The sequence below is a fragment of the Trachemys scripta genome, chromosome 10, assembly GCF_013100865.1.
Source record: "Trachemys scripta elegans isolate TJP31775 chromosome 10, CAS_Tse_1.0, whole genome shotgun sequence".
Taxonomy (NCBI): Eukaryota; Metazoa; Chordata; order Testudines; family Emydidae; genus Trachemys; species Trachemys scripta.
The window spans coordinates 12876971-12903970 of record NC_048307.1 but is presented as its reverse complement, the minus strand read 5'-3'; the positions used below and the strand labels follow the sequence as shown (position 1 = coordinate 12903970).

Here is a 27000-nt window from a genome sequence, read left to right as displayed (position 1 = left end):
ACGAGGTCTATGCCTACTGGGCTTAAGCAGTGTTTACGCCATGTGCTAGCTCTCTGCATGCAGATGAATTTCACCCATGTATGAAGAGATGATTATACTGTTCAAAATGCTCCTCCTTCACCTGATTGTGTCCCCACTGCAGCTGTGCACTCCTGTGTTAATGAATTTGGGGGGCAGGGTGGTGATCTCATATAATAGCTACCAAGAAGAGGGGGTTCTGAGTCATAAGCGGTTAATCCATATACTAGAGAGTGTGAAAATGGGCATTTACTTGGCAGGAAAGGTGAGAGTCCAGCTTCAACAGCGGAAGCATTTCCTTGCCTTTCCTTTTCCCCAGAGAGATATAAAGCCCAAAGAGAAGAGTCATTACTCAATTCTTGGCACAGTAGGAGATTTTATTCTCTTTTTTTCACTTGCTGACAAGGAGGCCTGAAAAGCCAAACCTGCTCCCTGGTTGGAGACTGGCAGTGAATCCAGCGATGTGGGCATTTCCCACGTATGCAGCAACCCCTTGTGCTTCCACAGAGGCCTTGAACGCCTTCAGACACCCCTTTTCCTGGCTGCCAGCTGTGCAGGGGAACCTCTCATTCTGCAGGCATGCCAGCCACATGCCCTCCATTCCGAGGGGGCGGGGAAAGGCTGAGGGGGTTGAGCCGGTGGATCTGTTGGTTCAGAACACCATGTAGTGGGGGCACAGTGATATGGAACGGTTGCACGTGCTACCTCTGATGTGGGGCTGATGCAGGGAGAGACAGGTTGAATCTCTCAGTCCCACACCAAGTTCTTTTACTCGTGCATTGCACGGGGGAATGTGGATTTTACCTTTAGGCTATCTCTAGCCAGCTTACAAAACTAAAAGCGCACAGGAATGTGCAATGAATAGTGGAAACAAGGGTGGGTAGCGGGGAGAGCACAAGAAACTGGGATATAAATTCCAGTGTGGGGTGCAGAACAAAGAGATCGTTTCAAAGGCATTGAAGTGTCGGTATGTGGCTGGATTTCACACCTTAACCCTCCCAAAGCACATCTGCCCCACTGTTATGTGGATCACAACGCAGTACAGAACAAACTCATTTTTGGTATGAATACAAAATACATGATGTCCCACCTTTGGCCCAGTTTTTTCCATGTAACCTTCCTTCAAGTAGTTCCTAGAAAGCTTTGGCACCAACTAGAGTTGTCAAAATAAGAAAGCAAAAAAAAGTACAATGTTAGTGCACGTTAGACAGATGGAGACGTGATGTGTTGCAGACACAGGCTTACGTGATGTCATGCCAGAGCCCCCAGTTATCATTTCAATGGGAGCTTATGGAAAAAAATGCCAAGAGAAAGAGTTACCTACGGCCCATATACAGGCTGGGGACAGCTTATGACACTGCTCTCAAGGCATACTAAAGTGGATTTATTTATTCCTATTGTTCTCTCATCTTCCCATAAGAATTTTTCAGTTTCTTTGACCCCGTGTTAGCTTTGTAATACAGGTATGACTAAACTGCAAAAAACCCCCAAAACACCCGGCTGCTGCGAGTCTCAGAGCGCAGGTCAGCTGACTCGGGCTCGCATTTCGGGGCTAAAAACAGCAGTGTAGACGTTCCTGCTCGAGCTCTGAAACCTGGTGAGGGGGGTGGGTCAGAATATTGAGAACTGGAGGCCTTAAGTTAGGTTTATCCATTGTCTGGCACCCAAATAAGTGGCCTCGTTTTCACATGTACGGAGAACTCACTAGCTCCACTGACTTTCATGAGGACTACTGGGTGCTCAGCGCTTTTGAAAATCAGGCCACTTATTTAAATGTCAAACTATAAACTTAGGACCTAACTTGAAGCTCCCAGTTGTTAAATTCTTAGCTAAGAGCTCTCTGAGGCCTAATCCTGCCCCCCATTAAAGTCAACAGCACAACTCCCATTGACCTCAAAGAAAGCCAAATCAGTCTGCAGTCCAGGACCCTGTTGTCCCCAGATATTGTGAGAACTGGGGTTGTATCCAAAGATGTAGCGATAATATTTAATTATTCATTACATGTATTGCAGTGGCACCTAGAGGCCCCAGTCAGGGTCCCCTGTGCTGGGTGCTGTACACACATAGTGATCCCTGCTCCTGGGTTTGAGGAGGGAGCAGACCCCAGGGAAGCCCTGAGACGGTCCCAGTTTCCTATGCCCGCTGCCCCTCAGCTTTAGGGCCATGCCAGGGTTCCCTGGCTCACTTTTCAATAGTTACACTATGTCCTTAAACATTCAGCCTGGTTAAAGTAGAGACAAATCATTCTAGGCAGCCCCATTTATGGTTTAACTGTCCTACAGATGTTGCTCATGAAGTCCTTCAGCCCAGTCCTGATTCCACTGAACTCGGTGCCAAAACTCACAGTAATTCCTATGGGGTTGGGATCAACACGATTTAGAATATTAGGGTTGGAAGAGACCTCAGGAGGTCATCTAGTCCAATCCCCTGCTCAAAGCAGGACCAACACTAACTAAATCATCTCAGCCAGGGCTTTGTCAAGCTGGGCCTTAAAAACCTCTAGGATGGAGATTCCACCACCTCCCTACGTAACCCATTCCAGTGTTTCACTACCCTCCTAGTGAAATAGTGTTTCCTAATATCCAACCTAGACCTCCCCCACTGCAACTTGAGACCATTGCTTCTTGTTCTGTCATCTGCCACCACTGAGAACAGCCGAGCTCCATCCTCTTTGGAACCCCCCTTCAGGTAGTTGAAGACTGCTATCAAATCCCCCCTCACGCTTCTCTTCTCCAGACTAAATAACCCCAGTTCCCTCAGCCTCTCCTCGTAAGTCATGTGCCTCAGCCCCCTAATCATTTTCGTTGCCCTCCGCTGGACTCTCTCCGATTTGTCCACATCCCTTCTGTACTGGGGGGACCAAAACTGGACGCAATGCTTCAGGTGTGGTCTCACCAGTGCCGAATAGAGGGGTATAATCACTTCCCTGGATCTACTGGCAATGCTCCTACTAATACAGACTTGGGAGGTTCTCATCGCAAAGGGTGTTTTGCTGGAGTAAGGGCTGAGTAAAACTCAGGGCCTGGTTTTGTAACCCTTAAACAGGAAGGTAGCCCCAGGGACACCAACAGGCTACTCGCCGGAGTAAGGACTGCAGGATCGGCCCCTAAGCGCTGGTCCCAGATCATTTTCACATCAGGTATGAGCCCCAGACACCCAGTTGTTCTCTCCTTTCCTCACCTGTTCTCAGATCAGTATGACCCAAAAGCTCATACGGGAGAACCACAAGCTCTAATATGCCATCTGCCTTTAAAGGCTATTACACATGTCTGTGAACTCCCCTTCTGCTGAGATCTACTCAACAATAATTACCAGGGCCTAGGTTATTTTTAAAAATGCTTGGTGCAGATGAGCTGCTAGCTGTGAGATCTCTGCAGATGGATGCGTGAGGCTCTTTAAAAAGAAAAGTGAGACTCACCAGCAAATGGAGCTGACAGGGCTGATTAAACACTTCTCACCTTCCCCCACTCCCAACCTCGCATTTAAACAAGTTATTTATGGCAAAGCTTTAAAAATTATATTCCTGTGACATGTAATTCCGTCTAACAAAAGGCTCTGATAAACCAGTTATGTGATCACATAAAAAGCACCCTGGAGAATCCCACAGCCAGGTTGCAGAGATCCTGAATATCTTAATCTCCAGTCTTTAGACCGGCAGCCAGCTGCTTTCAGAAAGTAGTTTTGTCTTGACTGGAAAGAACCTTTATCACTTCAAGATTCTTAACCCTTTGCCGCCAAGCATCATGCTAAGCTGCATCCAGGGGGCAGTATTTTTGTGTGCAAAGTGTCCTTTCTGTTGGACACAGACTTTCCTCATGTAGGGCCGGGCCAGCTTAAACCATTATAAAAGGCTGCAGGTTTCTTAAAAGGTGTAGTTTGTGGTTCTTGTGTCTATATCAAAATATCTACCCTATCTGTCTCCTGAAGCACTTAGCCTGATTCTCATTTACATTTAGGCCGCTTTACGCCACTCGAGCAACGTAAAAGAGCCTGAAAGTGGGTATAAATTCCAGTAATACCCTCTGTAAGATGCCTTAGTGTAAGTAACAATAAGGTCTGATCGAGTTTTCCACCAGCATAAAAATACGAGAATTTTACCTTCCAAGGTCATACATCCCGGCTTGCAAAATTCTACTCACAACCTAGCCCCACCAGGTAATCATTTCTTTTGATGGGCACGTAAAATCTCATTAGTTTTTCTTCTGTTGTCAATGGTATTGGGAGAGCAACCAGATTTCTAACATTAATCATCATGCGAATGGCCAGGCAAAAAGATTTTGTGTTTAGGGCTTGTGAATTTTCATGAGAATTTTATATGGCAGTGTACAAACAAATTTAAACAGAATCAAGTACTTAGAGATGGAAAAGTCTTATTAGACAAAGGTTACACTGCAGTGACTATAATTATGCGGCATTTGCACCACGAGTACTGAGTAATTATGCTTTTCAGTACCAATATTACCACTAGTTCATACAATCATTAGTTAGTTAATGCAAGTGGATTCTAAAATATATGTATTAGGTATAAAACCAAGGAGGTAATAGTGCATAACTCAATCATGTTGTTAACTTGGTGATTATATGAATTAGTGGTAATTACACATATCTAAAAGCAAAACCATCATGTAATTAAACTGTAATTGCAGTGTAACTACAATGTAATACACTCATTATATTATAAGGGTAACTCATCCTAATATTATACTATATTTTGTGACTATCCCTGCAAATTGTAGCTAGATCATCAATTCCAGCCTCCAGCAAATGGAAGGCAGACTCTTGCAACAGAAGCTGCATCAAATTGTAAAGCAACACTGCACTTGATCTCAGCCAGAAGGCCAGGTTTTGGTAAGACACTCTCCCCCTCACCGTTTTATTTTAAACTCCGTTTTAAATGCGTAGCTTTGTAGCAAGCAGCCCTTTATAACCACAGAAACAGGATCTGGCACAATACAGAGAATGCAAGAATTAAAATGTACACCCCCACCGCAGTTTCTGTGGCTAGATGCAGTAGCAGGTGTTGCACCTGGACGCTAGTTCCCAGTAAAATCATTTTAACATAATAATTGTAAAGCAGACGCTGAAGAATGGAGAGTTCGCCAGGCTTTCCAGCTTGTTAAGGAGATGCTAAAAACGACAAGGAAAAACTCACATCGACATCGCTAGCTCCAGGGAACGCCACTTGTAAATAATGGAACCGTGCTGCACGGATGGCATTGAACCAATCCACTGTTTCCTGATAATGAAAAAGAGAGGCTGGAGTCAGCAAACATACAATCTGCACAGTGATCATTGCGATGATGTTGCTCTGACTTGTCTTCCCCATCATTTTGTCTCCGGTAACAGGGCTCAGCTGCGCTGTGGTTCTGAAGAGGGAGGGCCAGGCAAAAGCAGAGATTTTAAAAATATGCCTAAGCCCCACTGAGTTCAAAGGGTGCCTAAGGGCTTTGCCAAAGAGGGATGGACTTAAGCACATGCCCCAAGTTAAGCACGTACTCAAGTGCTTTGCTGAATTGCAGCCTAAAGATACAAACAAAATTAAATCAAAATCTAGAATGTAATTCAGTTTCCATGGCTGAATTGTACTACCCAGTATTTCTCAATTATGTTCTTTGAACACTGTATTCTATTTCAAAAGAAGTTAGTTTTGCTCCTTTTGTATTCCCCCTCCCCTCTTCATTAGCCAGCAGTGATCAGCTTGAAAGACCTGGTAACATTCTGCAGCACAGCGTTCATATTCTATTGGAAATAGTGGAATGACAATTAACCCTTTGAGTACAGGACAAAATATACATGCAGGTGGCAATGGCCACGCCTACACTATGCAGTAATCATTTTCATTAACACATGGGGTGTAGTCAGCAATTTCTTCTACAACTGCTTAGCTCAGGACAGGCCATGGGGAGACCCTGTGTGGCAACCACAAGCAACACATGTTCTTCTAGTCAGACTGGAGGCTACAGTCAGAGAACTAACAGAAAACCCCTCTATGTTCACTACAACAGAGCCCTGTCTCTTCTCTCCTACATGGGATTGTTATGATGAGGGTTGGACAATACAGAACACACAGTATCACAGTGTACAGCTGCCATTTCATTGTACATATGTCTGAAGTCCCTGCACCAAAGCTTACCACAAAGGATTCTTACACAACATTTCATCTGACAGAGTGCATTTTATTAGCGCTTTGGTAACATGCAGCAGTCTCCAGATGCCACAACATAAAACAGTCACTGCAGAACTGGGAAGTTTCATTTCTCAAAATAAAACAAAACAAACACAGTTCTATTAGGGTTGAGAAAAACTTGTACCACATGAGTCATAATCCATAGCTCCCAGCCTGAGCTCAACACCTCAGGCTACGTCCTCACTACGGGGTGTGTGTGTGTGGTGTGTCGATTTAAGATACGCAAATTCAGCTACGAGAATAGCGTAGCTGAATTCAACGTATCGGAGCCGACTTAGCCTGCTGTGAGGACGGCGGCAAATCGACCTCCGCAGCTCCCCGTCGACGGCGCTTACTCCTACCTCCGCTGGTGGAGTAGAAGCGTCGATTCGGGGATCGATTGTCGCGTCCTGACGAGAGGCGATAATTCGATCCCCGAGAGATCGATTTCTACCCGCCGATTCAGGCGGGTAGTGTAGACCTGGCCTAAGTCAAGCTGGGCCTGGGATTGACTAGGATGTGTGGTTTCCAGAAGAAAGCCCAGGTGCTGCAGGAAGTGAGGTTGGTGATTCAGAAGGTGCATTTATTATTATTTATAATTTGTATTACCATAGCACCAAAGAGTACCTGGATACCTGGACCAGGACCCGATTGTGCTAGGCACTGTACAAACACAACAAAAAAGACAGTCCATGTCCCAAAGAGCTTACACTCTAAGTGTAAGACAACAGGTGGACACAGACAGAGGAGGAAATACAAGGAAACAATGAGACAATATTGGTCAAGCCTGACAGCCAATGGTCTCAGCACACCAGCAGCCTGTGGTAAAATTTATTATAGGCATCACAGCAAAGGAGAGTTTTAATGAGGGAGCTCTGTGGCTATTTACGGTGAGTTCATCCCAAGCGTGAGTGGCCGTATGGGAGAACGCTTGCTTGAAAACATAACAAGTGAGCAACATAGGCTGGCATCACTGGCTGATAGAAAGTGGGAGTCAACATTTCAATAGTGAATGAGAGACTATAGGTAGGTTCCAATTCAGCAAAGGACTTAACCTTGTGCTTGAGTCTCATTGAGGCCAATGGGGCTTAAGCACATATTTTAAATTCTTTGCTGAATTTGGGCCTATTTTAGGGTTTTATACTGCCACCCATTGCCGTGATTTCTGACCACCTTCCATGTAAAAATCTATAGTAATAGTAAAGTCCTTAATGGACTTCCTGGAGTCTCTAGCACTTTTTCCTTTTTAGAGTAAATTCTCTCTTTGTGTTATGTCTTTAATGATTTAGATTGTACTAATTTCCATTTTTTCCCCAGGCTGATTTGTGGATTTGTTTCTGGAGAGATTTCCAGATCTTGTGCTGTTGGACTTTTTTTTAAGTTTCATTCAGGACATTTCAAATGAATTTAAAGTATATTACCTGCATCAGTGCACTTTCAACTACTGCATTACAATTCAAAGGTATGAGACAATGGAAGGTGTTCTGGAAGGGATGTCCGACACCTGTCTGCATCTCAATAATCATTAGTGTGGAGGAAGATTTTGAAATAACTGCATGTTATTAATACATGTGAAGACTTCATTAACTCACAAGTCTGGAACACTTTAAGTAAGCAAGACTTGAACCTACAATAAACATCTCAAACTCTTTCAAGTGAGGTTGTTTTAGCAGAGGAGAGAATAAATCAAACCTGAAGCCAACTTCTAGGGATGCTAAACTTTTCTATGCTTCAGACCCAAGATTTTAAAGAGCAGTTAGTGATTTTGAAGGCTTCCATTGTTGGATGTCCAACCTGAGACACCTTAAAGGGGCCTGATTTTTCAGAACATGATGTGCCCTCAAAAACTCACGGGTCTTTTAAGTGTCTCAAGTTCGGCAAAAATAGTAGCACTCAAAATTGCTAGGCATTTTGGAAAGTCTTGGCCAAAGGTCTGAGATTTTACTTAGTAGTCTTTTACTCTTTTATCTGGAGTAACTAAACAGACCCAGCCCTCACCATACCACCAGAAAGAGGAAGAGCAGAAGGCAGTGGAATCTGATGTTAGTGATGAGCAAATTGAGTTAGAATTATGGGAGGGGGGAGGTTTTTTATCAAAATGCAGATGAAGAATAAATACAATGCCACCAAATGGGTCAGTAGTTTGTTTGCTTGGGATCTCAGGTTGGAGGGTTGCCTCCCTGACCCTTATAACGTGTTATAGTGTTTTATGACATCTTTCCTCCCTACATGGGGGCAGGTCCCCAGCTAGCGTAAATTGTCATTGCTCCATTGACTTGTTTCATAGCTTATTAAACAGCTATCCCAACATAAGGAGGGCAATGGTAAAATCAAGTTTATTCTAGCAAGTCAGAAAAAAAATCTACAGGTGAGTATGGCAAGACAGGAAGATCAACCATCAGGAACTGAAATTAAATTATAAATATAAGGGAAATAATCTCAAAATAACATATCAACCAGAAAAACACGTAAAATTCCTTGCCTATTTTATGACTAAAAGGATGTCTTTTCAAACAGCCTCTGAAGAAAAGAGACTCATTTATCGCTTTATGCCTCTAATACCTCAGCAAGCGGAAACTAAGCTATTGACTGTTACCTTTGACTTTGGTGGGGTCTCAGCTCTTTGCCACCTCACTTGTGAAGGAGAAAAAGAGCAACTACCAACTCCAGATTCTTGACTCTAAGAAACCACATTGTGCCTCCAGCCCCAGACTTGAACTTCAACCTCTATACATTGTGGGCCCCACCTCAGATTCATGAGCCCAGGGAAACCTACAACCTTCCAATGTGCCTTCCTACCTGACAGTCCCCGGAATAGCTGGCTCTCAAGCAACAGATGCTTAAGATATCTGCATCTCCAGTTGTATTAGAGATGCTATGCTGACACCTCTTTCAGTTCTATTGGACCCAGCACAGTCCAGTAACCAAACATTTCAGAACCTTACCAAAGCTCGGTGTAGGGCTTCGAAACAGGGGCAGCTTTGGGGAGAGGGGCTCCCCCAACTCATCTCTTCTCTAGCCTGGAGTAACCCAGCAGCTTAAGGCTTTTTGCCTTCCAAGCAGGGTGCCCTACAGGAGACTTCCTGTAGAGAGGAGCTCAGGAAACCAATTCAGTAGCTAAACCCTGAACACTCCAGTAGCCATATGTAAATGGTGCTGTGTGTGAATGGTCTGGGCTAGTGCCAATGTCACTCAACTCAATTACTCGAATAGGTTTTAATGGTACAATGGACTCAGGAGATTGATTGTTAAAAGTGATCAATTCCCACTCCTCAGCCACTCCTACCCAAGCAGCGTGCATATTTCAAACAAGACTTTGTCCTTCCACAGCACCTTCCATCTGAGGCGCCAAACCCACTTTACAAACATTAATAAATTAAGCCTCACATGTGTGCGACAAGTAGGCATCTACCTGGGCCATGTCTGCATGACAGAGCTGAACCGGTTTAATTTAAATCTGTTTTGAAACCAATATAGTTACATCAGTGCAAACTCCTGGGTGCATGCTCATACTTGTGGCACCTTAGAGACTAACAAATTTATTTGAGCATAAGCTTTTGTGGATGCATGCAGTGGAAAATACAGTAGGAAGATACACAGAGAACATGAAAAAATGGGTGTTGCCATACCAACAATTAAGGTAATCAATTAAGGTAAGCTATTATCAGCAGGAGAAAAAAAACGTTTGTAGTGATAATCAGGGTGGCCCATTTCCAACACTTGACAAGAAGGTGTGAGTAACAGTAGGGGGAAATTAGCATGGGGAAACAGTTTTTACTTTGTGTAATGACCCATCCACTCCCAGTCTTTATTCAAGCCTATTTCAGTTTAACTTAAACCTGTTCCTAGTAGACTAACTAAACAACACAAAAAACCAAACCAATACAAAAAATGCCACCCTTATACCGGAATAAGAATCATAGACTCATAGACTTTAAGGTCAGAAGGGACCATTATGATCGTCTAGTCTGACCTCCTGCACAACACAGGCCACAGAATCTCACCCACCCACACAGTGGTTTGCACTGGTTTAAACTCTCACCTTAAGCTTTACCAGGGCAACTTGCCCATGTAGATGAAGCCCTAGGTATTTATGCCACACTCTCTCCTGGTTATAGCATCTGAGTCCCTCTGTTATTTGTATTACATTAGCACCTAGAGACCTCAACCAAGTTCAGGACCCCACTGTGCTACGTGGGCTACATAAACAAGGTAAGAGACAGTCCCTGCAATAAAGAGCTTAAACAGATAAGACAGACAAAGGCTGGGAGAGGAAACTAAGCTACAGAGAGGTGAAGTGACTATTAGCCTCATTTTGCAGATGGGGAAACTGAGGCCCAGGTAGATGATGTGACTTGAATGAGGTCACCCAGGAAGCAAGAAACAGAACCCCGACCTTCTGAGTCCCATCCTGCCCTTTGGCCAGAAGACCACTCTTCCCTTTTAAAGCTAAACAATATCATCTCCAGCTTTAATACATTTTCCATTTAAAATTTAATACTAGCTTTTAACATTTAGTGCCATTTGAGATAGCAACACTTTGTTTCAGTGAAAACTCTGCGGGAAACAGTGGGGCTCTTTACATAACTATTTAACTGATTGAATAAACATTGAGATGGGCCTGTGATTACTTCACGTTCTGGACTACCCAAGCTCATGAGAGGAGCGTTCTGGCATTAGAACTACTTGGAGAGCAATCCCAGAGCGCTCTCAGTAAGTTTACCTCCCACCCATTGCATGCTGATGTACGACTGAGCTCCGACACTGTATTAATGAAACCTCCCCCTAGAGCTGGGCTACATTCAGTTCTGATGGGACATTGCTAACATCAGTCGTTACACTGGGGATGAATGAGGCCCTGTGACAGGAGAGGGAAAAGTCCCAAATCAGGTCATTCCTTTATAGCAGCAGTTCTCAAACTTCATTGCACCGCAGCCCCTGCCCCCTTCTGACAACAAACACGACCCCAGGAGGGGGGACCGAAGCCTGAACCCACCCAAGCCCCACTGCCCCCGTGCAGGGGGCCTGCAACCTGAGCCCCGCCACCCAGAGCTGAAGCCCTTGGGCTTTGGCTTCGGCCCTGGGCCCCAGCAAGTCTAAGCCAGCCCTGGTGACCCCATTCAAAGAGGGTCGTGACCCACTCTGTGGTCCAGACCCACAGTTTGAGAACTGCTGCTTTATAGTCTACACAAAAACAACAGCTCAGCATATAAAAGCTACATCAGATGTCTGATTCTCCTCTCACTCACCTGAAGAAGAGCTCTGTGTAAGCTCAAAATGTTGGCCCAATAAAGATATGATCTCACCCACCTTGTCTCACCATTGTAACGCAGGAATAACTCCAGGGCGAGAGGAGAATCAGACCACAAGGTCCTTCTTAAAAGAACAGACAAAGCCACACAAACCACTTCTTCTATGAGGCTGTTCTGCAGGGAGTTTATCATTTTAAAAGAAAAAAAACTAGCCCTGTCTGGGTTTCCCTGTATGTTTCATCTTGTCTGTATCTGTCTTTCAGCTGTTCGGGACAAGGAAGGTTTCTATTTTGTGTGCTGTACAGGGCCAAGTAGATCATCAGCACTAAACCAATCATAAATAGTCATGATAACATCTACATCTTTCATAAGCAGGAGTCGCTGGAGTAAAATTGTTGCCAGGGAATTGACTGTCCATGACATGAGTGACACCTTGCCAATGTTGAACAGCTACCTCGTGATCAGGTTCATCACCTCCATTGTATAAGACTCTGATACCTTGTCACAGCTTTCACATGTGGGGCAGTCGGAGTTTTTGGGGAGAGGCCCTGTGGGGGGCAGCTCATTGAGATTCAGAAACACACTGCACTATTAACTGTGACTGTCTCCTGGTGCGCTGAGCAATGAACTGCAGTGTGCTAAGACGGAGACGCCACCGCCACTTGATTCAGACCACTAGGCTAAAGAAACACAGCTCTGCAAGTATATCACCAAAGCAATCACAAGGTATGCAGACCTAATCAAGCACCCCTTCCTCCCTATGGCAAGACCTACCCGTTTAAAAATGGGGAATCGGTGTTTGCTTTCATCCATCCGTCCATCCATCCTTTGCTAGACAGAAGAGCTAACACCATGGAAGCGCACCATTCTACTGACTAATTTGACCGGACACACTAATTGCCGCCTACAAGGAGGGTCAGAACTAAGCAGGAAGCCAGTTCAGATCCACTGCAGCGCAGCACAAAAGCAAAAAGGTGTTCTCAAAAATTACCTCACCCTGAATCTGTCACAGAGGAAGAGAGATCGCTTTTATTACAGATCTATCAATGAGGTATTGTTTTCTATTAGCACCACGGGCCTGTTTTGTCTGGAGATGAGTTGGGGAGTGAATCTACCCTGCATCTGAACCGCTTGCCACTAGGAAAGCTGTTGGATTTATGAGGTCTGTGTGGACAGATAGTGAGCAACTGGTTAAGCAGCAAGGTGATCCTTCTCCTGCAGGAATGGCTAGTACTGTGAAACCCTGCTCTGCTAGTCTGACAGTCCCTGCTTAGTTTCATGCAGTGTCCAAGGATGAAGGCAGCTTGACAATCAAAGGAAAATAAATCCATAAACATGACAGCTGTGGGCTTTAATTTGATGACTATTTCAGGGTTGGCCTTATGATTCAGTGGGTTCCAAGTAGCTGGGGGAAGGAAATATGGTTGCAAGATGGCTCCTGTCACTCCGGTCCCACTCTCTGAAACGACACCAGTGATGGGAGCCAACCACTGGATCCTATGAACTGCTAAGCTCCTTGGGTCTGGATAGTGACTGACCACTGCAGAGGAAATGCAGGGTCACACACAGCCCTCCCGATTTCTGCCTCCTATTTAGCACAGAGTTTTTCAATCTGTGGAGCGCACCCCCCTGAAAACCGTCACCTCCTGCCAGGAACCGGCGGATCAGAACCTGGTGGGAGCCTCCTGGCCCACTCGGGCCCCTGGCTTTCCACTCTAAATGTGCTCTGCCCCCCTGATGCATTCTTGCCTGTCCCATGACAGCCTGTCGCCAGCCAGCGATGCCCCCACGAGCTGGCCCCTGCCCGCAGAGGCTGGCTGCCACTAGAAGCTCCCTGAGGCGCTTGTTCGCTGCTGCCCTGACACTCCTGGCTCTGCTGCTGCTCCTCAGCCCAGAGGCGACACGTGGGCGGTAACATCTCCCTCCTCCCTCCACCACCAAGAGTTACCTGTCATCTCTGGATCCCTGCTTCTAAGTCTGGGTCTCTCAGGTGCATTCTGAGGTGCAGACCCTGAAGCCTCTGTCCTCCTGATCCCCCCAGTTGTTTGGACACATTCCCTGACAGAGACCACGTGGCTGCGGGAGCTCTGGTCTTAGTTATACCCTTCAGGGACCACATGGCAGTACAGCAAGGCACATGGGCTTAGGAAAGGGATTTCACACACACACACACACACACACACACACACACACTACACTTAAGAAGGACAAGAGAATTACAGCTCTATGGAAAATCACAAACTGCTGAACACCGCTCTCCGGCTGATCTTATCCCCTTTTGTGAGCCCGAGTTAGGTCCTTAGGGAAGGCACGGTACCTCCAGCCTCCACTCCTCTGCTGGGCTTTCTCTTCCTGGAGATGGAACAGCTTCCTTTGGCTTGGAGGAGGAGCACATCTTTTGAAACAATCTCTGCCCCTCTGGCTCAGGTGGTCAAGCCAGGAAACAATTCTCTCAGCCAGGTGTGTAGGCTGGAAGAGGTCCAGACCCCTCCACCCTCCAACTGGTTTTGGCATCAAATGTCTATTCAAAGTCACTGGCCCTATGCGGGGCAGCCCCATTGTTTCACCAGAGGAGAGCCACTCAGTCCGGATTACTCTTGATGGCAGCCTGTCGCAGCTTTCCAGACACAGCTTCCCCACTACGTCACATTCCTGCTACAGAGTGGATGATCTAATCCAGAGCGACGGTTCCAATTACAGATCGTGTTCACACAACCCAACGGAATTCATAACTGGAGGCAGACATACCCCCCCAAACTGTCGCAACTGCCTCTCCAATCTGGCTGCCACACAGCTGAGGGGGAAGTGGGTTAGGACTGCATTTTGGGGTGCCCATGGGCAGCGCTGCTCTTACATATATTTAGAGAGACAAGGTGGGTGAGGGAATATCTTTTATTGAACCAACTTGTTGGTGAGAGAGACAAGCTTTTGAGCTTTTACACAGTACATGCATTTATTTAGAGGCATTCAGGGACCACTTGGTTTCTTCCCTCCCCCTCCCCAGGAGGTTCTGCCTCTTCTGCCCCTTCTATTTGCTTCCTATTAAATAAAAAGAGAATTTTTATTGCCACTAACCCTGTGGTTCCATTGCTTGGAAGGCGCTAAGCCAGGGGGCACCGCATGTGGCTGTTCTAGTGCATCTAGGCTGGGGTGACCAAATGTCCCCATTTTATAGGGACAGTCCCGATATTCGGGGCTGTGTCTTATACCGGCGCCTATTACCCCCACCCCCGTCCCAATTCTTTGCCCTTGCTATCTGGTCACCCTAAGTGCATCCCTTAGACCAGGCTCTGTGGAAGCACCCATGTCACCTGGGACCTAAACCAGCCTATTCCGTTAGCTCTGAGCTCTCACCTTGCCATCTTCATGATAGACAAAGATATTCCTTGTGCTGTTGTCCTTCAAGTAAGTGATTTGTAGTCCATGTGGGTTCCCTATTTTTGAAGGTTGGAAAGTCGCATTTAAATGTTCAATCTTCATAATTGCTTTGGGTTCTTTTGCCTGGAAAACACACAGTTGAATGAATAAACATCTGAAAAGCAACCAGAAAAGCATCTTTCAAACCAGCGTGCAGTTCATGTAATCAGAAATGCTCCCTATTCAGGCTGCTGGTCAACAAAACGGCCTGGTGATTATGCAGCAAACTTACCTAGCCCACCATGAACGGCTGCCGTCGTCTTGGGAAAGCGCTTTGCAGCTCTGGGAAATACAGCAGAGTTGGTGTAATACTATAGCACAAGGGGGAAGGTTCAGGCCAGAAGAGGGGTGAACCAGCTAGGTCACAAGACAAGATGCTGTGCAATACAGTGACTTCAGACATGCCTCCTCCCTAGCACAAGAACCCCCTCTCCCACGCCCTTCTCAGTCACCTTCCTCCTGACTCCAGATTCCCACTGGCATCTTCACCGGACTAGCAAATGGCCTGTATTTTTGCCTGGCTGAGCACTATTACAAATGTGCTCAGCCAGGCAAAAAATACAGACCACTTACCAAATAGGCCAGGATGCTTTCAGCATCCCAAGCATCCTGGACCAGTCCACTGCTGGCCTGGGAGAACTGAACATCATTCCCTTGCCAAGGACAATGAATCTCGTATTGCCACGCTATCTGTCTGGACGCAAAGTGCCAGTTTCCACACGGGTCATGCTCTCTCTCCTACATGAACACATTTGTTTGCTTTTAACTGAACTCCTCACATTGCTCTGATCTGCCCCCACACTGGGAGGTTCTTGGGCAGAGCAAGAGACAGCCGAGCACTTTCCAATCCTCGCAAAGGAGGAAAATCATTTATTTCTCTGGTTAGATCTGTTTTACGGATTAGGTCTAAGTAGGAGTCTGGGAGCTGGGACCTCCTGGCACTAATCCCAGGGCTGACACAGACTCCCTCCAAGGCAGCTTACTGAACATCTGTAGCACAGGTTCCACTCATATGAAGTAGGTCTAACAATTAACCTGCCCCAAAGGGGCCCTCTGTGGATTTAGCTACTGAAGGTGTATAAAGCCCTTTGACGATTAAGGACCCTTCTACTGTCCACTTGGTACCACTGGTTTTATGCCGCTGTAGCTCCCTTCACTTACAACTGGGTGCAACTGGTGTAAGACAATGGAGAACTAGGCCCTAAAAGTGTTATGCACCGTGCGTCAGAACTTCAGCTGGTGCAAATCAAAGTAGCCCCACTGATGTCAGTCAAGGATCTTGCCCTGTAAGTGCTTTTATTTATTTAGCATGTGCATGGTCGTCTAGCCAAGCGCTGTCATCTTCAGTGGCGTGATGCAGTTCTTCCAGGCCACCGCGGAACCTAGTCAGCAGGCATTCATCGACAATATGCGTCATCATCTGCGGCGCGCCGCAGCTGCACAAAGGGCTGTGATGAAGGCCCCGGCAATACTGGTTGGCTGCACAGAGACCTTGCCCAGTCTGGAACCCGTTCAACAGGGACCACTGGCGATGGGGCAGGTCAAAACCAGGCGGGCAAATTGTAGGGTCGGCGACGAGGGACTGGCTGGGGATTATAACAGATCCATTCCTCTCGCCAGAGCATTCCTGCCCTAACGTCCTGGCGTGGTGGATGAGACCATAATGGAAGACGTGACAGCAAACATGCAGCTGGTGGTTTAAAAAGGTCGTTGTGCAGCGGCAGGCTTGAGTTGGCGCGAACTTTCTCCAGTAACTTGCCAGTGGCAACCTCTCATCTGATACGAGGAGGAGCGATATTGCTCAGAACTGGGAGCCATGGGAGTGGAGTCGGACGCAGGGTGCCAGAGATGACACGCATGGCAGCATGTAACTGCGTATCCACCAGTTTGGTGTGTGACGATTGACTCCAAACTGGTGCACAGTGCTCCGCCACCGAATACAAGATAGCAAGCGCTGACGTCCGCAAAGTTGGAGCACGGGCACCCCATGACGAACGTGGCCAGTTTGCTAAGAAGATTGTTGCATGTTTTAACTTTAGCTGCTGTTTTCCTCAGCTGGGCATGGTAACTCAGAGTGCCGTCTAAGGTCACATGTAGATAGACCGGTTCTACTTCATGCTTCACCTTCTGACCATTCAGATAAACATTCAGTTCTCGGGTTGCGCTGGCGCGATGAAGATGGAACAAACTGGAGACTGTTTTTATGACACTTGGCTGGAGGTGCCAAGTGCTTTAAGCCCTGTGATTAGATGCATAAGAGTGGAACAGCCACTAAACTTGCTGGAAACCATGTTTATTCAGCAGTGGAAATTGGCCAGCAGTTTGTATCTATTTTGTTCTAACAGAAACAATGACCAGGAGGCTGGTTCGCATTCTTTGTAATCTCTTCTCCCAACTACTTCAACAGTGAATTTACACTAGTCATACTCCCTTGTCCAATGCCCCTCCTAGGTGAAGATCTCTAATTGCTTATTGAAATAAGCCTCCCAAGGCCATTGTGTGGGAAAGCATCATTACACCCATTTTTCACAGGGGGCTCAAATACAGCATGGCATGGACCACTTGGGTCCTGATCAAAGTTATCCCAAAATAGCCAAGTGCCCCTTCAGAGGAGAGACTGGTGATGATTTTGGATTCCTTGGCTTTAGAGCCAGAAGGAACAGACATGCCCTTACTCTGTACAAGTGAGAGCCCATTCCACCTACAGCCAAGAAGAAAAATAAACCAGCTCCCACCTCCTGTAGGTGGCCTAAGATACTTGTACTGAATTCAACGAACAGGCAATACTTCAAATATATCTAATATGCCTTGGAGATGGCAGCCAGCCAGCCAGCCATCACACAATACACAAGCAGGCCCAATAGAAATGGACCCTGGAAGAATGGGCCTAAATCCTGGATTTATGAACATCGCTATCTCTGCGGACAGGCTTCGTGAGGGGTTTTTCTTTTCCCATGACTTGGCTTACAACTACTTGCTTGAGTGAGATGCGACGTCTGCCACAATTATTTTTGGGCAGGGAGCAGAGTACATCTAGGATCACAGCAACTGATTTTTACCATGTGCATATGGTCAGACTAGCTGAGCTCCTGTATCCCAGTCACCAGAGGGTAAGTCCCCACCTCACAGCGAATACAAGTGTGCAGCCCTGTGCTCATGAAGCCTTTCTGTGGTTTCGAAGTGGATGTGGATGTGAGAGGTGGTGGGGAAATCCAAGCAGGGTGGAAGTGTGTGGACAATATGGTTCCCATCACACCCGTGGTTGGTGCTGGCGTCACATTGAGTACCATGAAAGAAGTTTTTAAACCACTGGAGTGGACGCAAGCAACTTCATCTGGGTTACCAGAGACTCTCACTTCCTTTTAGGCTGTGATTGCATTTCTCCCATCCACAAACCAGGACTGCCTCAAAGAGCACGTGGTGGAGATGACGACAGCGATACCCCTCTAAATTAGCCACTGGAAATGGAGGAGAAAGTACCGGGAGAGATGTCTCTCCCTCCATTACCATTCCCCTCCATGACGCCATCGCTCATCAAGCCGCCACAAAAGACAGCTGCTGGTTCGATCCACTATTATTTTAACAGAATTTTTGCCCACGGCTTGTTAATGAAAGATCTTACAATCATTAAGCCCGTACACAAAACGGCTGGCAAATCCTAGGATTGAGGAAATAAGGCTGACATTAAAAAAAGGCTGCAGGGGAGCAGAGGGATAATGCTTGAGGCGCGAGGGAGAGAGATCAGCATTAAAAGTGACACTGTTTCGATGCATCGGCTGGTTAGTATTGAATCTGAATGTCACTCCTGACACCACTAAATGAACTGGCCCAACGGTACTTACAGATAAGGACCAAGATTGGGGTTGGGGAGTTGTGGGGGGGGGGTTGTGAGAGGAGGGGAGGAGAGAGGGGGGTGCAGCACTGCCTGGGTTTGACATTAACAAGAGTTCTACTTGGGTGAGAAGGAGAACTGTACTGTGGGAAACTAATGAGAGGATTTGGGGGTAAAACAAATAAAATAATGTCCAGTGTCCACATCTCACCACATACTTTCATCCAGCATTCATACAGACTAGCTGCACCATCATGCGTTTAATGGCAGCGCTGCCTCCGGCACGGAATACTGTTCAGAGACAGATCATAGACTATGAGGGTTAGAAGGGACCTCAGGAGGTCATCTAATCCAACCCCCTGCTCAAAGCAGGACCAATCCCCAGACAGATCAGATTTTTGCCCCAGATCCCTAAATGGCCCCCTCAAGGATTGAACTCACAACCCTGGAGTTATCAGGCCAATGCTCAAACCACTGAGCTAGCCAGCACAGCTATGTGTTTAGAGCAGGCAGTGGGGCAGGTGGCAAATCAGCTTCTCTTCCCTACTGACTGGGGCCCACAGAGGTGCAAGGTTTTCACAAGGACGGCAAGGCACCGCTGGGTTTATGTAAAAAGGCCAGGAAAGCACATTGGATTTCTCTGCTTGGTGAGTGCATGACAGTAAAGTTCCTGTCCATTCATCACAAATGTAATTTTTTTTTAATGGCTCCACGTTTCACTTACAATAAATGAGATCCACTCCTGAGAAGAAGACAAATACTTCCTAGCCTGACACTGAAATATAAAAAACCAGATGGATTTTCCTTTATGACTGTTTGTCATGGTCTTTAAGGGAGCATTCAGAATCCAAAGGAGAACTCTTCACTGTCTGCCCCTCTGTGCCCTTGGAGTTTACAAACCAAGGACTGCAGCTGCCGTAGGCTTTCAAATTCCTTTGCTATCCAAACACCACAGTGGGCCTGCAGCCTCTCCTCTGTTGTGTGATATTGCCGCCACCACAGTGTGGCCGAAGGCATAAAACTGATGTAGAGAGGATTGGCGGCTCCTTATGATCTAGCATCGCAGAGTAGAGCCAAGAAAAACTTCTTGCTCTCAGAAAACAAAGATGATGGGATCAGGGAGCTGCAGAACTCTACACAGGTGGGCCCAGGTATTTAGATGTTGCTGTGCTCAGTGTTGCAATGCATAACTGATTTAGGAGCCCAAATATCATTTTGAAAGGGGATTTAGGCACTTAGGAGCCAAACTCTCACTGAGAGTTGATGGAATTTGGCCTCCTAAATGCCTAAATCCCCTTTTAAGATGAAATTTTGGCTCCTAAATCAGTTCAGTATTGTACCACTGAGCCCAGCAATATCGAAATACTTTTAGAAATCTGGGCCTTGGGCTTTCGTTCCTAGAGCAGTAGAAGAATAAACGACCTGGCGTCTTTGAAAAGTTAGTGACTCCTTATGACAAAATGGTTCCAGGGGGACTGTTTGATCAAAGACAAACCCACATGAACAAAACCTCTGGTGACTGTGCTGTGGTCCCAGATGCTTACATCATTTTTGTTGAAGTACTTCAGAGCGCCTTCCCGTTCCGATAACACAAATTTTCTGCTTAAGAACTGCCCATTGTCACGTCCTCTCTTCCAGAGAAGCCCTTCTCTGTACCCTGCAAAGGAAAGAAATAACAGAGAATCATAAATGAAAAGTTTTGTTTTTTAAAGAGAAAAGCTGAAAAATGAACATTTTACAAGACACAGAGCCGACAGGCCACAGAGCCACCTTTCCACTCAGACGTGCCTTCCTCACTCTGCTCTCTCTCTCTTTCTTTTGTATCTTGTGCTTCAAAGGTCGCCAGTCTTTGATACCGCGATTTGACAGGCGGTCTGGGATTCGCACTGCACATCGCATTCAGAGACACGGGGGAAGCCTTCAGAGACACTGCTGATTTCTTTCATTGGTTCCCAATACACCAACCTCACCAGAATGTCTCACCCCATGAATCTTGCTCATTTTGCTTGCGCAAGGAGCCCTTTGGAGCATAACTGAGGCAAGCAGGATCTGGCCCCAAGTGTTGACATTACTAAGGAGTCAGAGGGAAAAAATAAAACCCAGTTCCCGGTGGATAGTTGTTGATAACACAGAAAACCACAAGGACATAGCTGACTGCTTTTGGAGTCTGTCTGCTCAGATAGGACATACCCAAAGCCCGGTGAAGCCAATGGGACTATTTCCACATACCTTAACAAAAAAAACACAGGGAAAAAAACCCACTTACAAGCTTTTCCACTGACTTCAGTGGATTTTGGATCAGCACCTGACTGAGCCATGGGACACTCAACTACTTTCTCCCGCTTTGAGCGGTTCCATCCAGCTCTGAGGTTCTTTAGCAAGACATCACAGGGAAGCATGCGCATAACCCTCAGTGGAATACAATAGGGACTATCACTAGAAGAAGAAACTTTCACCACCCATATTGTTCCTGTTCGGTTTCCCCACACCGCTTTCACCAGCACTAAAGTCCATCCAAGGATTTTGTTTTCACAGATTATTTTTAAAACAAATCAGGAAAAGGTTGATTTTTATCCTACCTCAGCATTCCCGAACAGCAAACACAATGGCAACTAACCACTGCATGCCCTTCTCCAGTGGCACGACAGCCGGAATGTGCAGGTTAGCCAGATTATGTGCAGGTTAGCCAAAAATGATAACATTTTAAGCATTGTCCTTACTTTACAACATTTTGTTTGTTTGTTTTTTACAAGCAGTTTCCTACACAATCACTATAAATACTGATCGAGCTGTTTGATGCTCTCCTTCAGTTTGAGATCTTAATTATAAAAATATTCCCGTTGAGATTTCTCTCTCAATTTCTCTTCTCTCTTCTATTTAGTTTTTATTATTGACTCTCAGTAGCTAGGATTGTAAAGCGAAACAATTAAATGCTTTTTAACTTGTAACTAAGCTCTCTCTATATGCAAAGTAGCTACAATATTAGTAGGCAGACTATTATCTGTATGCACATTATAAAACGGCAATTTACAGAAATGCCATCCTGGGAGTGCATTTCAGAAATTTCTACCAGTGACTGTTATTGTAAATGTCCATCATCAAGCCAAATGTATATAAATCACAGACAAAAAAAAAGGGGAAAAAGTGCTATTCGCTTTCCAGGTATGAGCTGCATAAAAATGTTCTGTATGGATGAGAGCTTGAAGCAAGATAATTTAATTGTATATGCTACTGCTAAAGATACAAACAAAACCCCTAAATGTGCCTATGTTTATAGTCTGTAAACCAGTATCACACAACTTTCTTTTTCAAACTATATTTACCCCTTCTGGATTTATGAAAGCAAAGGCCAACTGGTCTCCCAAAAGCTGAAATGGACCTTTCCTGAAGTGTTAATCAAAGCCATTAATGTTAGGCATAAATAAACGCAATGGTGAAAACTTTACTGTTGCTAATTCCGAATGTGAATTCCACAGCACAGCATAAATCCAAAATACCCATCAGACTGCTGGAATGCAGGATGGTAAATGGGCCAATAACGTGATTCAGCTGTAAGTGATGGGATGATTTAGAGCCTGTCGGCAGTGCTTTCTTTTCCTTGTCCCTCTATCGGGGTCAGATATTGGAGCGGGTTTCATTTTTAAAATGCTGGGCCCTGTCGTACCATCCCCGACAACCCCTTGGCTGCCAGTAGGTACAGATATGTGCTACTACTCCGGAAAGAGCACTTGCATTTTCACCCGTCGCTAGGGATATCCCATAATACATTATTGACATACCTATCATTTAAAATGAGTACAGATTGTGCACAGCCACACACACACAGCTATGAGGCATGTACAGCTGCTGACTTTCATTTTTCTGGGTGGGTGCTCCATCCCCACTCCACCCCTTCCCCCAAGACCCCACCCTTACTCCGCCTCTTCCTCCCCCCACTCCACCCCCTCATACACCCCTGCCCTTGCTCCGCCTCTTCCCCCATCTCCCCCCTCCCCCAGCACCTCCCGCCCACCACTGAACAGCTGATTGGCAGGTGGCTGGTGGGTGCTGAGCAACCACTATTTTTTTTCCATGGGTGCTCCGGGGCTAGAACACTCATGGAGTTGGCGCCTATGGAAGCAGGCGTGTAACAGAAAGGATCCCTCCTTGGAGCTAGTACCCACTCATACACAGCACCGTACAATCCCCGTTACCTGAGGTCGGTTGAACCTAAGTGCCACAAGTCCCACAGACTCACTATCCTGATGCTAGCCACCGTGCAGGTCTCAGCTGGTCCCTCAGACCACAGCAGAGCAAGTCTCTTGAGGAGTTGCTCACCACCTCTGTGTGCAACCCCTCCCTCATTTTTTACAGTCAAAATCCTGCTCATTGGTTTTCCTCAGACTCTGCGTAGCCCACCACCCACCACCCATGCCTTATTCACCTGCACTAAATCCACAATAAATTAGTTTCTCTTTGTTTCCTCGGGGCTGATCCCAGTTACACTGATGTAAATGGTCAATGGAGTTATTCCAGGTTTACAGGTTTAAAATCAGAGCAAAATTTGGCTCCATTATTCCATGCTTCTAGTCATCCTGCTCCCACGGGATCACCAGGATGTGTTACACAACTTCCTTTACAGTTACCAGATGGCCCCAGCAGGGCTATTGTCTTTACATTCTGTGGTCAGTGAAATTCTTCTACCTGCCAGCTCTCCTCTTCCCTCCTTTGCTGGAAAAGCTCTGCCATTTTAGGTTAAACCGCTGTCTACTGCCCGAGTACGAGCAACGGAGACACGTATGAATCCAAATAATGAATATAAAAAACCCGCAAATATTCTCTGCAGCACTGCGAGTTGGAACCAAAATTGTTCTGCACCATTAGTACCTCCTTCCCAATGACCTATACAGGCCTTCTGTCCTCGGAGGACAGAGTGGGCCAAAGAATCCAATTCAAACTACAGGGGCATTTTTTTTCCTCTTTCTCTTTCATTTTTTAATGAAAAAAAAAAATCTGAGCTCAACAAGCACCTGGGATCTCTGGGTGCATTTCACCAAGCAGTAGAAATGGGAGTCATAGCAAGCCGAATAGTCAGAAGAAGAAGAGAAGAAGCAAACTGAACAATCCCACACCTAATTTTGGCCTATATGTGGCCCGCTAGTATAGCAGCTAAAAGGATCTAGTGTCAACCTGGCCAACAACTGCAACAGCTGCGAATATCAAGATGAGCATGAAATACACTGATTGATGCCAGAGGACTCTCATCACCACCATGGTACAAATTAATTCACTTGACTTCATGAGGAACTGATGCTTTGAAGGCTTCCTAATAAGACACATCTACCTGTCAAGTCTGTATCCATCAGTGAAAATGCTACATACTCTGTACACGATGGATCTGAATGGGAATAATGTGTTTCTCCTTTGAGGATGCTGACAGAAGACAGACAGTCTGTAGGTGACGCCTAGCTGATATGATATGAAAGTGCGAGATTTGCTTCACATGAGGCAGAAACACGTACTGGGTTCTGATGGTCTATGTCTGTTGGTTGCTCTCTTGAATAACAAATGTTATACAGCTTATTCTCAAAGATTTGCCATGTGGTTTACAAATCAAGGGTAGATATTTAAAGCGTTTGTATTTTCTTGAGGAAATTAATATTCAGCATGGAACTAATGGAAGGGATTGGAGAATACATCAGAATCCATTTCTAGTCGTCCCTTTAAACTAGAAAGGCAGCTCCAGAATCTCAGCAGTATGAGGCATCTGGGAAACAATAACATCTCTTAAAAAGGTGCATGACAGGCTAGCCAGAGGCTGAATTTCGGGGGGGGAAGGATATTGCCAGGAGAGAGTGAACAGGAAGAACATCTGATGCCGGCCTGACACGGTGACCAATATCAAAGCTAACAAAGCATAAAGGGGAAGCATTTTTTTTCCTCTTTAAAATCTCACCTCCAGTTTTTCAGAGTTGCCAACATTTCAGATGTTTTGTCTGGGATAAAGGGCAGCTGGGGGCCGCTGGGCTCTCAACTTCCAGGGCTGCCCAGAAGTGTTGCGGTTCAGACAAAGTTTAGATGATGAGGACAGGGTCATAATTCAAAATGATCTGGACAAATTGGAGAAATGGTCTGAGGTAAACAGGATGAAGTTTAACAAAGACAAATGCAAAGTGCTCCACTTAGGAAGGAACAATCAGTTTCACACATACAGAATGGGAAGAGACTGTCTAGGAAGGAGTACGGCAGAAAGGGATCTAGGGGTTATAGTTGACCACAAGCTAAATATGAGTCAACAGTGTGATGCTGTTGCTAAAAAAGCAAACATGATTCTGGGATGTATTAACAGGTGTGTTGTGAGCAAGATACAAGAAGTCATTCTTCCGCTCTACTCTGTGCTGGTTAGGCCTTAACTGGAGTATTGTGTCCAGTTCTGGGCACCGCATTTCAAGAAAGATGAGGCGAAATTGGAGAGGGTCCAGAGAAGAGCAACAAGAATGATTAAAGGTCTTGAGAACATGACCTATGAAGGAAGGCTGAAAGAATTGGGTTTGTTTAGTTTGGAAAAGAGAAGACTGAGAGGGGACATGATAGCAGTTTTCAGGTATCTAAAAGGGTGTCATAAGGAGGAGGGAGAAAACTTGTTCACCTTAGCCTCTAAGGATAGAACAAGAAGCAATGGGCTTAAACTGCAGCAAGGATGATTTAGGTTGGACATTAGGAAAAAATTCCTAACTGTCAGGGTGGTTAAACACTGGAATAAATTGCCTAGGGAGGTTGTGGAATCTCCATCTCTGGAGATATTTAAGATTAGGTTAAATAAATGTCTATCCAGGATGGTCTAGTCAGTATTTGGTCCTGCCATAAGGGCAGGGGACTGGACTCGATGACCTCTCGAGGTCCCTTCCAGTCCTAGAATCTATGAATCTATGATTATCTCAACCACTGGAGGCTTCACAATCCTCCTTCCCTACAAGCCGAACCCCCACAACAAACTTCCCATGCCTGTTGCATGTTGGTTGAGCTGCTCTGGGGAAGGCTATCACACCTTGCTAGCAGAGGTAGCACTCCTAGGCCCCAACACACACCAGAGCCATAACAACGAATTTTTGCACCCGAGGCAAGGGCTGGCTCCAGGTTCTTCAGCGGCAATTCGGCGGCGGGTCTCTGAGTCCCTCTCAGAGGGAAGGACCCGCCACCGAATTGCCGGCAAAGAACGAATGAAGCAGCGGTGGCAATTTGGCGGCAGGTCCTTCCCTCCGAGAGGGACTCAGGGACCCGCCGCTGAATTCCCGAAGCAGCGGTGGCGGTAGAGCTGCCGCCGAAGTGCTGCCGATCACGGCTTTTTTTTCCCCCCTCCGCCCCGCTTGGGCAGTAGAACTGCACCCCTCCACTTTGTGCGCTCGAGGCAAGTGCCTCGCTCGCCTCGCCCTTGTTATGGCACTGACACACACCTTCCCTCCAGCACAAAATGATCCTCTTCCCTGACTCCGCCCATCCCCACAGGGGCTCCCTACCATGCAGGAGTGCACACTCCCCCCAAATATACTACCTACCCTACTGGTAGCCAACAGGCACTGGTTCCACTGCCAGGAGCCTCTCCATGACTGCAGAGGAAGGGGCAGGATTTCCCTGCAGGGGCCAAATCCTATGAGCTGCACGAGTTGTCCAAAGGACCAGGCCCTAACCAGGTAGGGTCACAGTGTCAATGTGCAGCCCATGAGCACGGGTAGAAGCTCTGTGGCTGTTAACAGCAGGAGTTCCTTGGGCCAACCCCTGAGTGGGGTGAGCAATAGGCCCACACAGCTTGTGAGGTAATGTGGAGCTGCCCCTGAGCACTACAGCTGTTGAATTTTGGGGTGAAATGTTTGTTAATATCACTTTTCACAAAGGAATTACTCGATAGCAATAAATAAATGATGATGATTTGGACATGAGTAGGTGCATGTTTATTTGTTTTTTTCCTAAAGCTAATTAAATGTTTTAGGAAAAAGCATGAGAGTGGCCACCAGCAAGAGTTGGTGGCCGCACTCTGAGGCCACCAAAAAATATGTCCTGAGAACCCTAATTGCTGTACAGCCATAGCTGCTAATCCCCATTATGCACGGGCATCGATTTTTATAAACACGTTGCTTGCTTCATTTCTCTCTTCCTTCCTTTAGGGCAACGTCCTTAGGAGTCACTTCTCTAGCCTGCCCAAAATGAGAGTCTGCACCCCTGTCAACACTGATAAGCAGAAAAAACATGGACTTGGACTTGAACTGAACATGAACTCATCCAAGTTCCCTAGGCAAATTAAATAGGTCAGCAAGAGGCTCTGATTTGAATGTCTCTGT

The 27000-nt window shown here is 46.2% G+C and overlaps 1 protein-coding gene across 1 annotated transcript in view; it reads right to left on the bottom strand.

The window, feature by feature from the left end:
* ADAP1 (ArfGAP with dual PH domains 1) overlaps positions 1–27000 on the bottom strand; it is a gene marked incomplete in the record, with an annotated part of 115841 nt that overhangs the window by 9793 nt on the left and 79048 nt on the right. Inside the window, 4 exon segments of the mRNA XM_034784411.1 lie at positions 1109–1171; positions 5171–5254; positions 14791–14937; positions 20230–20342. Coding sequence (XP_034640302.1) covers positions 1109–1171; positions 5171–5254; positions 14791–14937; positions 20230–20342 — 407 coding nt within the window.